This window comes from Scophthalmus maximus, chromosome 8 (assembly GCF_022379125.1).
Source record: "Scophthalmus maximus strain ysfricsl-2021 chromosome 8, ASM2237912v1, whole genome shotgun sequence".
In the NCBI taxonomy this organism is placed as follows: domain Eukaryota; kingdom Metazoa; phylum Chordata; class Actinopteri; order Pleuronectiformes; family Scophthalmidae; genus Scophthalmus; species Scophthalmus maximus.
This window is the reverse complement of record NC_061522.1, coordinates 7,743,835-7,761,652: the sequence shown is the minus strand read 5'-3', so window position 1 is coordinate 7,761,652 and position 17,818 is coordinate 7,743,835. Positions and strand designations below refer to the sequence as shown.

General features: G+C 42.7%; 1 protein-coding gene across 1 annotated transcript in view; it reads right to left on the bottom strand.

Moving 5' to 3' along the window:
• The window catches only part of frem3 (Fras1 related extracellular matrix 3), a 29,816-nt gene extending 12,439 nt beyond the window's left edge, over positions 1–17,377 (bottom strand). The window contains exons 1-4 of the mRNA XM_035636736.2: positions 12,166–17,377; positions 11,626–11,715; positions 1,151–1,297; positions 91–321 (exon numbers count right to left, since the gene is read on the bottom strand). Of these exons, the coding sequence (XP_035492629.2) occupies positions 91–321; positions 1,151–1,297; positions 11,626–11,715; positions 12,166–17,194 (5,497 nt within the window). The 5' untranslated portion in view covers positions 17,195–17,377. The remainder of the gene's footprint in view (positions 1–90; positions 322–1,150; positions 1,298–11,625; positions 11,716–12,165) is intronic.
• Between the last annotated feature and the right edge of the window lie 441 nt (positions 17,378–17,818).

Genomic DNA, 17,818 nt, shown 5'->3' with positions numbered 1-17,818 from the left:
GTTTCGGAAGAGAAACGGATCAAATATATTCAGGTCTGTTCAAGTTCCCTTTTTTTTTTTTGGTGGTAAACTCAAATATCTGATTCTTACCATCTCCAGGATCCACAATCTCCACCGTTGCGATGTCTGGAAACTCCAGCACCGCCATGACTGGGTCTGACAGCTGTATCTCAAAGGCTTCCGAGGTCTCAAACTCCTGGTCTGTGAAGATCTTCACCCTCCAGGTAGCTGTGGTCTGGCCGGGGTTGAACTGGACCTGTCTCTGGGCTTTGCCACGGAAGTCCTTATCCTTCTTGGCTGTGCCATCCTTAGTGGCAATACCTGAGGGAGGGGGAGGTAGTTTTTCCACACAGATTAGATTCATTCTAGGTTCAAATCTGAGTCTATAATTTCATATGTGTTGTTTTGTTTTACTCCTTTGCACGTCCCATGCACTTTCCAAAGGAAGAAGCATACGGCAACAAACTATGTTGTCATAAATTTGTAGCATGCACATGGCAGAGACCAATATGTTGACATTTCCCTAATTACCTTTTCTAGGAAAGACGTGCTCTCAATCACACCTCTGTCACAGACGAGAGGGAATTGAGCACCGGTAAAACATGGAAACAAAAGAATTTGCACCATTTAGGAAAAAAGTTGTTAGGTTTTCTTCAGTTTAACTCTGCGGGTGAACTGAGGACACCCTGCAGCCTTAACAGAATCTGAACAGACTTTTTGATATGAGGGTCATATTGATGTTTTATAGCAAGGTTGGCCTTTAAAACGACACGTAAATGACATAACACAGACTAAGGGAACGGTTAAAGGGGCAACAATTCTTTGTAAATTGTCAGTTTAATAAGGGCATGTTGTCTAGTGCCATTATCCTTCATGTAACACAAATGCTACAGAAATCGCAGCTCCCTTGGAAAACAAGTCTAAAAAAAATAAGAAAAAGTTACGTCTTCTTTGTGAAAAATATAAAAATATAATAGTGTTTTCAGTTCAGATCTGTTCAGATCATCCATGAACATACATAATATAGCAGTTTTATCACATTAATTTCTAAAAATTCAAGATAATCATACTAATGATAGTAACACCAGTGGGTTCAAAATCCAGTGACAAGCAAATATGTTTCAAATATACATGACGTGTCAACACTTACTGACGAAGGAAGTTTCCCCCAGGTAGCCTCTGCGCTTCAATGTCACCTCCAGGAATTTGGCGTCCTCGTCCACCAAGTAGTATTCCCTCTCCAGAGAGATCCAGGCCCAGTTGAGCCGGAAGGGCTGAGGCTTCAGCTTGTTTCCACCTAAAGAGAGAGAAAGAAAGCTTAATGCCTCAGCACTCAATTCGAAGGACGTCCTCGGCCGCACTGCATTAGAAAGGAAACAACCTCTTTTGTTCATATTAGGAGCCAGTGTGGCGTATGAACTGCAATCTGCTTCGGTCTAAGGGATAAAAGGAATCAAATGGGCTTTTTTAATTTTGGAAGGGAAACGTGATAACTTAATACCAGGGCTTCCCCAAAGAGCCTCCCATTTCCCCTGATTCTCATCCACCTCAACCGGATGTTCTCTTTTATTCTCAACCCCCTGAATACGGCACATACAAACACTGTCTGCTTATGGAAAAAAATTCTGTCATACTTTAGTTTACCTCATTAATGAGCTGGCCCCTCACATCCACCATGCTCACGCTCTATCACCATCCCTCTCGAACAAGAGAACAGTTTAAGTGTGGGCGGCAGCTTCCTTTTGGCTCCGACAGTGACCTCAAACAGTGACTGCAAAGACAGACTTTGGATTTTGCCAGATAGACATAATCGCACTTTCTTAAATTATCGTACCACAGTTTATTATATAATGGATAAAATCAGCAGAATAGACACTGAATCTAATCTAATATGCAAAGTGCCCTTCATGTAGTTCTCCCTTTCTGTGAGAGAGGCCGTGCTCATAAAACACTCAACGTGAATACTCCACAGCTCAGAAATCACCTGCCACTGATCCACAACTATGGGACCAATCCTGTCCTTAATCCACACTATCTCATGACTCGTGTAATCCCTCTAACTGTCAGTTTTGGTCAGAGACTCGATACTGACTGCTCCAGAGATATTGAGGATTATGGGTGCTGTCGGATGATGTGGATTTTTTCTCTCTCTAACAAACAGCGGTAAAACGCCCTAATGTCTTATCCTCCAGTGAGAGGAGCCTGGTGACCTGTGACTGGGGAGACGTGAAATGGGTCAGGCTCAGTGGGTTCTTTGAATCCGAGGGGTTAGAGAGGGTAGTCTCTCTTTAGTCTTGCACGGCTGCTCACACTGACAGCAGCACCGTTGACCTAACTCTGTTGAAGACCCTCAGGGGCGGGAGGCAACTCCACTGGCAGGTCTGGTAGGACAGGCATGGGATCAACTGTAATAATTTGCTATACGGTGTGATAGACAGTATGTCTCAGAAATGATAAAACACAAAGGGGAACTGGGCATCATACTTGATCTTCTGCCTCACCACACAATGAGCCAGCATTGAGCTCAGTTTTGCCCCAGCGAGGAAGAAAAGAGGCAGCGTTCTTCTATGCTATGTGAGTGGGGAGAATGAAAACACTAGGGGGGTTGAGTGTGGGCATTCCCGATGGGAAAGGGGCCACTTCCTCAAGCCCACATGTCAACAGTGGAGCAGAGCCATCTCGTGTCACAACGGGGACAAACCAGGGTCACCAAAAAACGCAGAGGCGTGTTCAGGTGGAGCTGATAATGAGAAGTGTTTTTTATTTCTTATTCCCTGGACCATGTCTCTGCTGGCACCTGGAAAACGTGATGAGACCGCGCGAAAGGGCCGTTTCCTTTTCTTCTCACTAACAGACATCTATAATAATCAGAGCGCCTCTCCTCTCGACCATACTCCACCTACCGCACACAGACAGACACATGAATGCGAGCAGAGGCGACACGGAGCAGCAGAGCGCGGTGGGCGCGGCCGCCCTCGACCATGCTCCACGCTCAGGTTTCCAACAGTCACGGCTAAAAATATGGGAAACATGTATCATGTCTGCTTTTGCTCGGCCCCCGAATTCCTCAAGTGTTGATACAGTGCATGCATAAAACAAGTTCAGAGAACATATGCCCTTGTGGTGATCCGTACAGAAACTACAGAGAAGCTGTACTTTGCTCTGTAAAGAAACACCTGACTGATAAGACTCTCGCTCCGATCCGCGCTCAAGGAGGAATCAAATTCTCGGCTCGAAAAAGAAAACAACCTGGTTTCAACCTGATGTACAGCTACGAGCTTCAATTATCAGATTCTTGTTTCTGTGCTGGAGTACGTGTGTCCTTGCAGTATTTGGAGCTGATATGAGGAGAAACTAAATCGGTGGCTAATAGAATGAACACGGCCAAGACGAAAAAGCCGCCTCTGTTTTGGCATCAGGCAATCAGGAAGTTTGGGGTTTTTATGCATCACTGCAGTGAGTGAATCAATTGGAGTACATTACTATAACTATATTCAATGCATTTTCTTTTAATAAATAAAGAGTATAATAATCAAATAAATGAAATGGCGCTGGCCAAACTGACTGGTTAAAACAGACAACGCCTTTGCAGTGACTGATTTGAGAAAGAAAAAAGAAAAAAAGCTGATGAAATGTGTTACCTTTCACTGTCTGTCACAGTGCTACCTGATATGTACATGTGTGACGTATGTGAAATGACGTTAGAGGATTGTACGACTTGCCACCGGGGCCGTGAAATGTCAACTGGTTCAGGGTCTTTTTATTAGCCTGTAATGTAGGAGAGTAAGTTATTGAGATTTTATTCATATATCACCTTTTGAAACCTAAGAGAACAGAATAAAAGCCACACTTTATTTCGACAATTGGTCTAAAATCAAATCCAAATCCTGAGAATTGTCTGTCGAACTGTCATGTCCAAGGTGAACGATGAACCTTCAAGCTCAAATTACATTTCTTTTCTTTTTTTTTAAATGAACAGGCAAATAACCTTGGAGAGTGAATAGATACTCACAGTCAAAAGGACTGAGGAGATGTGAATAAGTGACATCTGCCTGACTTCCCTTGGCCTGTTCGGTGGGTTCAACACTGTGCGGTCAACAGGTGCTTTTCTTTTGCTGTACAAGCAGTACACCAAATGACTTTTGACCAACACTACTTGTACTTTTCAAACGGTCAGTTCCACGTCTCCATTCCCCTAGGCCTCCCTCCGCCTTCACTCTCATCCACCGCTAAGTGGTATGAAGTCACACAATAATATAACTATGGCGATGGGAAAAACTATTTCCTGGCTCGGCTCAAGATCATCAGGCAAAGCTCTCATTGTCTTTGTCCGTCCGTCCGTCTGTCTCTGAAACCCTCCCTCCCGCCAGACTCCCATATTACCTTGAGCAGAGTGACAGCTGTACACCCCCCGCCCCCCCACCACACACACCCACACACACACACACACGCGCACACACACACACTCCAAGTTCCCCTTCCTCCCTGTGTCGGCTTTGTTCGCTCAGGGGATGAACAACTGAGAGGGACGGCAGGCCACAGTCTGGGTGGGCCAGATCTACCACTACGGCTTCCCTCCCCTCCCGCCTCCACTTTGTTCACACCAGTGTGTGAGAGATGGGAATCTCCCTTTCTCTGACTTCTATTGTACATGGTGTCAGACACTGAGGCTGGAGCTGGCAAAAAAATCAAGAAATAATCAGGATGCCAGACTTCCCAGGGTAACACAGTTATAGTACTCTGGAGAAACATAAAATCAGTTTAACTTTCCCCAGAACAGAAAATGACAAATTAAAGATCCTGGTAAAAAATTTGCCAAAGTCCAAAAAAGGTGCTGAGACATTAATTTAAGCATGATTGATGGTGTAATTTATTACAATTTTTATGACACACGTACTATATTAAACTGGTCATTAAATCCAATACACACTGTAGCTCCCTGGCGCATCTCACGTTTCCATTCGCTGTTCAAACTGACAATCATCATAATTTCTGCTGGGATGAAAAGTTTTATAGGCTACACATATTTCTAAATGTCACTTTTAGCAGCTATTTGATTAATTAGCTCCGTTGTGATTGATGATAATAACTGGCACCGGCAGGCAAGGAATATTGAGGAGGAGATGTTTTTCTAACCGATTTAGGACTTTAGTGAGACTAACAGGATCCTTTCAGTATGTCACATAGTGGTTTCCCACAAAGTGGCATGTATAGATTATTTTTCTTACAGCATTCAACTAAAGATCAGAAAAGATTTAAAACTGTGAAATAATTTGGATGAGGGTGCAGCGTGGCAGAATGACTCAGCGTGAGAATACTTTTCATAGAATGTCAAATACCCAATATCCTGCGTCAGCAAACCAACATCAAAACATATACATGACATTACAGCGTCAGATTCTCCCCGCACTCGCGTCAGTGGGCAGCAAATTCTTCATCAGCTCATATTTACACAGCCGTGTGGCCTGCACCATACATAGCAGGGTGCAGGGGGATAGTGGGTAAGGCCAGATATATCGTTGGAAAGGAAGGTCAATATGAGGCTTTGACGTCCACCAACATGATGCAAGGAAGAGCAACTTTCTAAGAATATCCTCATCAAGTGACAAGCATGGCCGTTAATGCATTTCCTCATTAATCACCCTGTTGATATAAATACTGGGGAGATTCCAGGCAGCTATGTTTGGTATTTAAATATGAGAATATTTCCAAGTATGTTAAGCATTTTTTTGAATGAAGTATGTTGTACTAAATCATGCAGATCTCAAAAGTTAATATTCATTTAGATTCTTGCACATTTTGAAAAGTAAATAATGATTTTTCAATTAGCGCGAAATTAGCTTCCTTTCTGCATTCCAAGGAATTCATGTCATCAATGCTGCATGATCAAACGAATCCATAACTGTAATCATTCTATCCGGACAGTGGCAGCATTTGCTGTAAATCAACACATGCAGTGGCAAGATTGCTGCCTTGGTTCAGAGCAGCTAGTGAAAGATCTCGGTAGGATGTTGCAAGTCATAATTTGACAGGGCCTGATAGCCACATCCTCTTTGACCCTTGCTTGCCACACTGGGTGGCACATGGTGACACAGACGTTTGCAAAACTATGGAAAAAATCTAATAACAACATGTGTCACTGAGAAGAATCATTTGTCTTTCACCCAGCTATTATGTGCAGAGTGATGAATGAGGAAGAGACAAAATCTAGGGATTGCAACAGACAATGTCCAGTCTTGTACCATGGTAGCACACACAGTTTTGAGGCTGCGCTTGGGCACAGTGGTACTGTGAGCGAAATGTCAGCATGCTAATAATAATTGCTACCTTAAGCTGCTTTCAGACATGCAATTAAGTCTGGAGGTTTCCATGAAATTTTCCAGAGGGGCTGCATGTAAGAACACAAATGTCCACAAATGTTGCCTCAAACATTTTCATGGATGATAGAAATTATTACAAGGGAGAAAAGAATTATTCTAAGGGGAACACAACAGAAATGTTTTCAACAGTAGTTGTTGATGCATTTCTCTCAAACATGGTCAATGTCACTAGAATCAGTATGATACATCCCCTGGGAAACATAACTAACTCTAATGGCAATCCATTCAAAAGTTGTCAAAATATTTTAGTCTGAACCAAACTGTTGAGCCGAGTAGAGCATGGGTAGGGCCACATTACTGGTGTGGCTGAAAAGAAAATGACAAAGTCAAGAATAAGAGTAACTCAATGACAGCTTTGCCATATGAGAGCTGATAAGAATAACCACTGGAGCCATAGATCATAACTCCCCACCCAAGCAGCCTTGAAAACGCCATAAATCAAGGCTGAAGAAAAAGGACAAGAGGAGAAAGACAGACGAGATAAAGAAAAATCCAACAGAAGGAAATTGAGACGAGCTAAAAGAGATGAACACACAAAAGAAAAAGAACAGGAAGGGAGATTGAGAACAGAGAGTAGGGTGTGGTGGAGGGGGGCTGAGAGGCCTCAGGTTCTCCTAGTCACAGGGGACACGACCAATAAATCTCCTGGTGACTGTTGACATGGCTGACGTGTAAGATCCCCACAGTTAGGAAGTCGGGGTGTAACATGGCTCTGTCAATCAGCCTTCACTCCTACTGTGCAGCAAAACTTTCGCACCGTGTTGACTAGAACTGAACAAAGTCCAACTATAGTACAACCAATCATTTTCACATTTTAAAGCTCCTTTTCATTGGCTTCCCTTTTTTCATGGTGTCATTGCACCATGTGGGTGTCCCTCCAGAGCAGGTACCTCCAACAGTGGACTCCGCGGGTTATCGGGCTATCTGAGAATGGCTTGGATTTCTGCAGAGCTCGGAGTGGGGTGACGGAAGACTTTGAAAGGGGATCCCCCTTGAGCCTTCCCTCTCACGTACACACCTGTCTGCTCGGGATACCACTGCACTTCCAGGCCCTGCTCTGTCTGTGGCCCTGGAGTCTGGAGTCTCCAAGGAAGTGCATTCCTCTCAGGGCTCTGTATGATCACATAACATAGACCCACTGGGGTCTATGATCCCTCTCCAGGGCTGGAAGACTATATTGTTGCTATTGGGAGAAGCACAGAGACTGATTCAACACATTTGAATGCAGAGGCTCTGTCTTTAATTCCGTATCTCTTAATCAGAGTTTGATAAGTGTTACAATGACATCTAAGACTATCTTGCAACTAAGATTGACAAGAATAGTCAGGGTTGCTGAAGATACATGTATTCCAAAGTCTAAAGATCTGACCTAATGCACCAGGCACGAGTCTTACAAATGAACATAAACCTACCGATGTACCGACACGTCTGTAAGCGTTTCTTCTCTTAGCCTGTGGCTTACTGGCCCATGTCCGATGAACAAAGATATATGTAAGCTCTGTATCTTCTTGTGAAAACAAGTATATTGCCTGAGTATCCCATACCTTGAATGGCCGTAGGGAGTTTCTGACCTTTTCACTTGCACACAGGTTATTGCTTTTCCCATAGAAATTCCCAGCAGACAGTGACACAACAACAGTCTGTGTCTGAGGGTCACTGCTACACCATTCCTGGAGGGTTAAGTTTTTTTTTAATTTTTTGAGTATTTTACAAGAATTTTGAGTATTTTACAAGAATTCATAACTTATTCTATATGATAAAGCAGGCATCAAAACAGTTATTTGAGATTGATTTTTATATAATGACGCTACTTTCTTTAAATTTTTTTTATTGCTGCAGCCAAACAAATAAAATAAATATGATTTCATGATAAAAGAACATCGCTGTTCTTTCGACTATCTCTTCAGCTCTCACAATGAAGATGTTTGACTTCTAAGAGTTTTGGTGGGTCATTGTACTGTGTAAGGCTCTCGAGAAATTGTAAAATACTGCTGCTCCAGTCTCACCTGGATTTAATTTGGAAAGTAGTATCAAATTGAATGCTCAAATCAACATTTGGAAAAGATTTCTATGCTCAGGTAACAGGTAGCAAGGTACATTGTAAAAGTAAATTAAAATATGTACATTTTTTTCTGTATATATGTTTATTCATAGACTCATACATTCCACATGAGACTATCCAGTTAGCTTGATTCAAATATCTTTCGCTGAATATGACCCCAAAAATCTGAAAAAGCGTCTTCCTCTGGTTTACTCCCTGAGCATCTGCTTTGGTCAAAATATATGATCAGTCTGTCCAGTGTATTTCAGCTGTGGATGTTTTCTACATGTCATCATGTTCATCTCTCTCTTTCTGCATAGAGGTGAGAAGTTGAGAAGACTGATGCGTCCTGACTCGATAGAGCTAACTTTCCTCTCAGAGGTTGGAATTTAACCACTGACCAGCAGGTCCACACTGAGCCTCTCGACATGAAGCTAAATGTCCGCTCCTGACCTTTCACGAAGACACAGTTGTTGCACAGTTACGACAGACACACTTCAGCTGTGCCCGGCCGCACACAAGCTGTTCCTACTTCACACATGGCACCTTAAAGTCTGACGAGGTTCTTCATGTCCTGGACATACATGCATGTTGCGAACATTTGAGCCTATAAGACTGCCACACTACTCCATTAGGATATGTTAATGATTTGTGTGTGTGTGTGTTTGTATTACCGACCCACCTGTAAAGAAGCATCAGTGCAGTACATGTAGTGACAGGTCCCTTTTAAAGGCTGCTAAGACCCTTAAGCAGCTGCCCATATCAGTGCATATCAGTGCATCTGACACAAGGTAACACTTAAGGTGTGTTTACGAACTTATTTAGCTAAATTGTTTTGTAATGCTATGTCATGAAACACAATGATTAAACTCGATTCAGGCTAAGAAACACTACTGTTTAAAGGGGAGGTTTAAAGCCCATGAAATAATTGTGGTGAGTTTGGTAAGGATACTCTCTGTTTGGATAATTGAAGTTTACTTTTCTGTTTCTGTCTCTCTGTCAGACCAATTTCTGAAAAGCAACAAATTTCTATTTATCTAAGTTCAATTCTTACTAGTCAGTAAACTCAAATTTTGAAACCTGGGAGAAGATTACTAACTAAGGCCAGTTTGAGTGGAATATCCTAGGTGCAATTCTCTACTGACACAGAGTAATTGTTTCCCTCACAAATAGCTCACCTACTCACCTAGATTTATTACTAGATAGGCTGACCATTAGCCTTCTCTCCAACGGCATGCCCCAACATGTCCAGGATAATGCCCCCCTACCGCCCCACTCCAGCAGTCACCTCTTCAACACCTCACATTAGTGATTCACTGGTTGGCTCATCTCACTTTTATCTGTTATTTGATCTTTTTACCAGATGTTTTTTGTGCACAGACTTGCATGAATGACTATGTATATGTGGTGTGCTGAATGTGTATCCCCTGACTTTATCTACCATGTGGAATAACATATGCACATGCTATTAATTATATATGTGCAGTGGTGTCAGGCCCTGCCTGTGCCATGGGAAAGGTGGTCATGCAGAAACATGGTTTTGTTTTATGTCGTAGCCTGCGCCGCTGCACCTGGTTCACATGAGTTGGCTGGAAGCTTAAACAAAGTGGGAAAGCAAACAAAAAAAGGACTGCTGAGCTAATTGAAGCCTTTGTTACCGTCCGGTGGTTAAACCACCACTTAGACACAGACATACCAAACAGCTTTGCTTTAGGCAGATTTATAGGTAACATTTGTTGACAAAGAACCAATATACTGTAAAGAAATATTAGTAACAATATCGGTGAGCAGTATAGATATGGATAATAATCGCTATGTTGTCTATTTCAAGCAACGTCAGGGCTAAATTTTCACCTGGTCCACTTACACTCTGGGGAAATAGTTAATTTGTAGGCACTCAGTTGAGGTTAATATGAGGCTTCACTTTGCTGACAAAAAGACAGTAATTTGGCAAATGCTCACATAATCCTGACTGCGGCTTCTCAATGGCACTGATGGTAATGGTGGCGTTGTCATTAACACGACCCTCAATCCAGAATAATTACACTAATTACATTAAACTTTCCCTCCTTTATTAATTGCTGTTTCAAATCTTGTTTTGTATTTCGTAACTCAGGTAAACATAGCTAAGGACACCTGCTGCATGTTTTTGCTGTGCATCTATTTGTAGTACTGACCCAGTAAATCTATGGAAGGTATGATATGTTGCAATCCCCAGAGTTTATACATTATACTGTAACTCATCGCCATGTCTGTATCGTGTTTATATGGATCATTTAAGCAAGAACATGTTTACAGATATTTTAAAGTAGCCACCACCAGGTTCTCATATTATACCGGAAGATATAAATACATTTTTTAAAAAGGGATGCTTTTATGACAGCAAGCCATAAGGAAATATAATCTTCAGTAAAAACACAGAGTAATTGAAACCAATGAGTATCTGTGGAGCGCTCAAGTTAGCCTAAAAAGAAAGGAAAGGATCTAATTTCAAATGTAAATGACCATATTAAATGCTGATAACTTTTAAACTAGAAAATTGAGTTTAAATATGTTAATCTCTTCATTTAAATATTGTCCTTAAGAAAACGTTGAAAAGCTTTAGCAGTAATACCAATTATTCTTTAAAGCATAAGGTATGATTAAAAAAATATTGTTCTTTTTCGCATTTCGCAATGATATTTACAAAGCCAAACAGAAAGTTGCTTTTGGTTTTTGTGAGACTGATTCTAAGAAGTTTAAACAAAATATCTGATCGTGCATTCCTTTCAATTTCACAGTGTCCCTTCAAACAGATGATGAAAGGGGACATTTAAAAGCTTTGACACGCACCCTGAGGGAATGGGCCCTATTGTTCATTGACAATAAAGTTTAAAGCATGCGGTAGTCCCACCTCTTTCACTTTTACCTACCGACAGTCAGTGTTTGGCTTAAGTCTCCTTTGACCCCTGTCCTTAAAACCTGCTACCCTTTCCAGCAAAAAAGATGGCGACTCTACACTGGGTGTCAGTCATGGCCAACTGCCTTAAGTCTTTGTGATGCAAACACTCAGGAGATTGACAGAGAGCAGGAAGTTTCAATTTTAAGAAGCCATTAAAATAGACGGATAAAGTCTGAAGACAGCCTCGAGGCAAATGATTCCTTGATAATGGGCCCCAGTTTGCTGTGAGTGCATGTAAGTATGAACTTTTGAAGGGTTCCTACCGCTGTCTTCAACTGTGAAGGAGAAGATATCACTTGTGGCGTTGCTCCCATCCAACAGGACGTAACAGATCTTCATCTCATTGATATCAGCTGTTGGTATGACAAAAAGGAGAGAAGTTTTTAGTTACAACCCTTAGGCTACATAGTAATATAGGTCACAGGGCATGTGATACAAAGTATTCAGACATTATTTCCTTGTTTAAGATGCTAAATACTTATATTTGTTCACCTGGTAGTTGCAAACTTTGTGTGTGTGCTGTTTGGTGCTTGGCAGGTAATATATAATAAGTCTAACAGAGCTTCTTTGCTGAAAACAACACCCTGCTATACTGCTGAGTGACAGTGAACATAAACAGTGAAGTTTTTGGCCATGAAACCTATACAATGAGCTCAAAATTGTAAAAAGCTCTGTAGAAGTGAGGGAAACTACAGATTCCGGTAATAATGGAGTAAACCTCATATCAAATATATCAATTTACTCTCTTGTAAATTTCAAAATATTAATTAGTAGAAAGATTTAATGGTGTTATGTTAGCTTACCTTGTGTGAAGGTGTTGATGCTGTCATTTCCCAGGGCAGTGTTCATGATGAAGCCATGCAGAGGAGCCTCAGACACACTGTATTTCAGGACCCTATTGGGACTGTCGCGATCCTCTGATCGAAGGGCCTTGCTGGTGATCACAAAGCCAACGTGGCCAGTTTGGAGGACCTTCAGGGAGGCTGCAGCCTTATTAACCACAATTTGGGGCACACCATTGTCCACTGTGTTGATGTGAATGGTCATCATCTGGGGTTTGCGTGTTTCGTACACAGTGTCAGGAAAGACATAGAAATCTGTATGTATGCCATCTGTGACAGTGAAAGAGAAGCTGTCTTCATTGGTCTCTGTGCCATCGTGCTTATAGCTGATAAGGTTCTCGTTTAGGTCCTGCTTGGTAAAGGTTGTGATCGGTTTGGTATTGTTGAAGAGCAGCTGCCCGTGCACTGGCACCTGAGTGACTATGAAGCGTAACAGTTTGTCTGGTGTGTCCCGATCTTCAGCTGTCAACTCAAATGGTGTGATGAGTTTGGTTTCTCCCTCTTCCACAACCAGCTTGTTTATAGTTAGGACAGGTTTCTTATTATCTACATCAGTGATGGACACTCTGAAGGTTCGGAAGACAGGATTGTAACCATCTGTTACCTCGAACTCAAAGCTGTCCATTTTCATCTCATCATCAGAGGTGTGGATGTAGTAGACCTTGTTGCCAGCAAGCTGCAGTTGGGTAAAGGTGGAAATGGGAACACCTGGCTGGTCAGAACTCTCCAAGTGGCCTCTGCTAGGTGCTCTTGTGATGCTAAAGCTGAGGTATTCATCAGGACTGTTGATGTCAGTGGTGCTGAGGAGGTCAGTGGTAAGAGTGACTTTTCCTCCTTCCTTGAGAGTCACGCCTTTGTTGACAACATCTGGGAAGACCATATCAATGCTTCCGATATTGATGTAAAAGTAACGGTCAATAAGGGGATTGATGCCATCGGTGACATCAAATTTCATCAGGTCACGGATTCCCTCCTGGCCTGTGTGTACATATTGAATGAGTTGTTTGTCAATTTCGTCCTGTGTGAAATTCATTCCCAGGGTGATGTTTCCTAAAACGTCCCCAAACTTGCTGATTCGCTGGAGGTAACCTTGGCCAGGGCCATACCGCACAACATATATTAGGTCTTTGTCTTCAGAGTCAAGATCTGTGGCCTTTAAAACCCTGTTGCTGATGACTTTTGTCTCTCCAATCTCCACATCAAGACCATCATTTATAGCCATCCTTGGTGTCTCATCATCAACAGGAATAACCATGATAAGAACAGTTTTTTCCACTTTATGTTTCCCATCTGAGAGTCTGATTTCAAAGCTGTCTTCTTTGGTTTCAGAGTCATCATGTTCATACACAATGTTGGATGCCTCTTTGATTTGTTCCAAGTTGAATTTATCTACAGGGATGGTGCCAGTGCTGAGCTGCTGAACTATTGTACCGTGTGTGGGTTGTTTGATGATCTCAAAGTGCAGCTCATCCCCAGGGATGTCAGAATCAGCTGCATTCAGAATTGGTGTATCAATTACCAGACTCATGCCCTCCATTACCACAAACTCACGAATAAAGATTTCCGGCTTCTCGTCATTGGCTGGAATGATGACTATTGGGAAGAAATGACGTTCAGAGAAGTTAATACCATCTGAACAACGGAAGGTGTAACGGTCTTCCACTGGTTCAACCCCTTTGTGGATACTTTGGACATAGTAGATATGACCAAGGGCGACATCTTTAATGCTGAATGCAGTGATGGCTGTCCCTGCTCTGGATTTCTCAGAGCCAGCAGCTGGTGAGATATTTTCCACATATCCAGACGTTGGTTGGACAATGATTGTGCACAGGATATCGTCATTGTCTGTGTCAATATCTTCAGCTTGGATGTGGTCCAAAGTAATGACATTTTTCTCCCCTTCCACAACAACAAACTGCTCTACGACACTAACAATAGGTGGAATGCTGTCAACAGGAAGAATGGTGACATGAACTTTCACACCTTGGACCTTGTTGCCACCAACGACCCACTGATCTGACATATCAGACAGAGTGAGGTTGAAGGAGTCATGCTCTCTGAAAGGACCAATTTCACCAGAAGTATGAGCATACACCACCATGCCATTAATGATGTCCTCCTGGGTGAATCTCTCAGCTGGTGCACCGTTAACCAGGATTTCACCCAGTCTGGGAGGTTCTTCTACAATAAAAGTAAGCATGAGGTCATCTGTGTCTTCATCACGGCCCTGAATGACATTAGTTGTAATCTCTGATGCTCCGTTCTCCAGTACATCGATGGTGGCTCCGAGCAGGCCGGCTGGGAGCATAATTGTGGGGGTCTCGTCATCGACGGGCTCAATGGTGATCTTAATGTTGATGGGTACCTCATGGAAACCATCACTGACATCAAGCTTGATAGAATCACTGAGGGATTCTTCTCCACCATGGATGTAAGTTAGGCGGCCATTTGTAATGTCTTCAAGCACAAATGTTTCGCTGTTTAACATGTCAATCCCCAAATACTGTAGCTGCCCATACTGAGGAATCTGGGTCACAGTAAAGACTATATTTTCATCATCTGTGTCAGTGTCAGAGGCATGCAGCTCCTTCCTAGTAATGATATAAGTACTTCTCTCCATTACAGTAAACCCTGTGTTGGTGATAACTGGCGGTTTGTTATCAACAGGCTGTAGGAAAATGGTGAATAGCCCATCTGCTGTGTTACCAGCTGTGTCTTCCACAATGAATGTGAACTGAGCTACTTTTGGAGTGATGCCCAGCTCCTGGTCTGGAGGCCTGTAAGCTACTTTATGGTGATTAACCTGTGCCTGTGTGAACTCTGTAATTACAGTGTCAGGCCTGTCCGTCAGTACAATTTCCCCCAAGGGGGCTGGATTGTTCTCATCTGTGTCAGTTGGGTTCTTAGTGATAGTATACCTGAGGTCCCTGTCATCTGAATCCAAATCACTGTAACACAAGTATTTCTTCTTGAAATGTGTCAGCTCATACTCCTGAACTGTCATGTGAAGGGTGGTGCCTGGGAAAAGCTCTGGGGAAAGGTCATCAACAGGGTGGATTTTGATGGTGAACATGTGCTCGCCTGACTGATTAGGAGGGTCATTATCATCTTGGACCCGGAACACAAACTGATCGATCACAGTGGTGGTGCTGTGGGGTCCGATATGACGATAGAACAGCTTTCCATCAAGAATATCTTGCTGAAACCACTCAGTTACCACCTGCTCAAACATCTCATCTGTTTCGCTGAACTTCCAGAGAGACGGGTCAGATGGAGGCTCAACTTGTCTTAACAGCAGCTCTCCAACTGTGGAGTAGGGTTCTTCCAATATAAACTTAATGGTTGAGTCTTCTGAATCAATATCTGTTGCACTCAAGATGAAAGGAGAGATCTGCATGACTTCATTCTTGAAGAGCGCCAGACCGGTGTTTGCATTGATAATAGGGGGCTCATCATCAGTGGGAGCAATAGTGATAGGGAACAAAAACTCCACTTCATTACTGCCATCAGTCATCCTAAAAATAATGTTGTCACTATAGGTATCACTGCCATCATGCTGGTACACCACGATGCCGGCGTCTAGATCGGCAGGAGAAAAGAATTTCCTGCGAGTGCCAAGTATGGTTAGGTCTCCATGCTTTAAGCCATCAACAACAGTGATTCTCACATCTTCTAGGTTATCCTCATCACTAATCTCTAAATTCTGGGAGCTTGAGAGTGCTCGGGATTGCCCTTCAAACAATAGCTGCCCTGTATTTTTGGTTGCTACAGGAGCCAATGTATTCATAGGCTTCACCACAATCATAAAAGCAAATGAATCAGACACAGCACCGTCAGTGTCGACAATTTCAAACTCTAGCTGGAAAATCCTTTCTACTTCTGAGTCCTCTGAGGGGGGTTTGTAGGCTATTTTCAGATCTTTGATGTCTCTCTGATAGAAAGAAGTTATAGGCAAGTTCTGATCATCTGTGCTGATGATATAACCCTGCTGGGGGCTCAGATGTGAAGTAATGTTGAAGATTAAATCATCTGGGTCAGATTCAGCATCTTCAGCAGCCAGCATGTCACTTGTAATAGCTGTCATCACAAACTGATCAACCTCCATCATCATCATGGCAACAAAGCTGGGTTTAGGAGCACTATTCTCTGCACCCTCTCTGATTCTAACCATCATTTGGAAATGCTCTTGCATTATAGTGTTGCCTTCATTGTCCTGCAGCTCCACCATCATTGGTATATAGTCTCTGTTTGGTGACTTTGTTTTAGCAGTGTGCTGGTAGCGAATGCCCTGTTTCACAAACTCATCACAGTCAATCATTTTGCCATTGCTGGGGTTATTCAAAAGAGTGCCATACCTGGGAAGACCTCCAGCGCCGGCCAGTGAGGTGATCTTACACTGTGTGACACCATCCTCAAAGGAAAACTCCAGACCCTTTTTGTCAATAGGGTTGCTGTCACCATTGAGCTTTTCTACATTTAGAGGCATATTCCTGGTGAGGATCTCAAGCTGCTGGAAAACCACCTCCACTTCCAGCATGAAAGGGATGATAACTGTGTCCGTCTGGGAGTCATAACGAAGCTGCAGCTTCACACGATCCTTGCTGGGGCTCCGAGATCCAAAATGAGTGTATTTCACTTCATCTGGTCCAAATGAGCAGGGGAACTTTTTGGGGGTCAGCATCCCAGGTTTCTGGGCCAGCGGGTCGTTGTCCAAAACTGTGATGTGGCAGCGGTCACCAGGCTGTACTTCTGTTACCAGGTCATTCACTGATTCTAGATATACAGACCTCCCAAAAGGCACCCTGATCCCATTGTTAGCAATGATGATGTTGTCTTCGTTAGGTCCTGATCTGTGGTGATAGAGGTGAGCAGGGTCAAATGGTTCAGCATCTACTGAGGCAAAACAGAAGCTGAAAGAAAATGTCACGAGCAGGCATCTCAAAAATGCCCACTTTTTACAAAGTTGGCAACTTTGCTGACAACCAGCCATGTCCACTGCTAGTTGCCTTGCAATTTGTTTCTACAAGTCAGCAGTAGCAGGCAGGTAACTCTCCCTTGAGGGAAAAAGAGCATCAAAGAAGAAAGTTTCTGATTATTTGGGCCTTGGAGTCTGTCCCCTCTGTCTCTTTCTGCGTGGCCACACAGACACACAAGTGTGGTGAATGCTGCAGGGCTCTGCAGGTAATAATGAAACAGTAGACAGTGACAGGCACAGGCTCCTCCTTCTGTCAGCACAGGGTGGGAGCTTCCTGCCCCCAAAGCTAATTTAAGAAAGACCATTGGACAAGACTGTGAAAGTGCTCCCCCAGCCAACGCTCCCCCTTCTCCCCTGGTCTCAGTGCAAAAGAAAAAAAAAAGTCAGAGCAAAAAAACTAAAGTAACCTAATATAGTGTAATCTGTGCTCAATCAAAACCTTGTCACTGTCTCTATATTTTATTTATAATTTATAAATACATTTGAAAATATAACAACAGATCATTCCTTGATCTTTTTAAAGATTTACTTCTGGAAATTGATGTGCGCATAAGAATGTAATTGTAAATTAACTTTTACATGTAAATGAAGGTATTTTGAGTGCATCATCCACCCATCAGTGCACTTTAGTTGAATAAA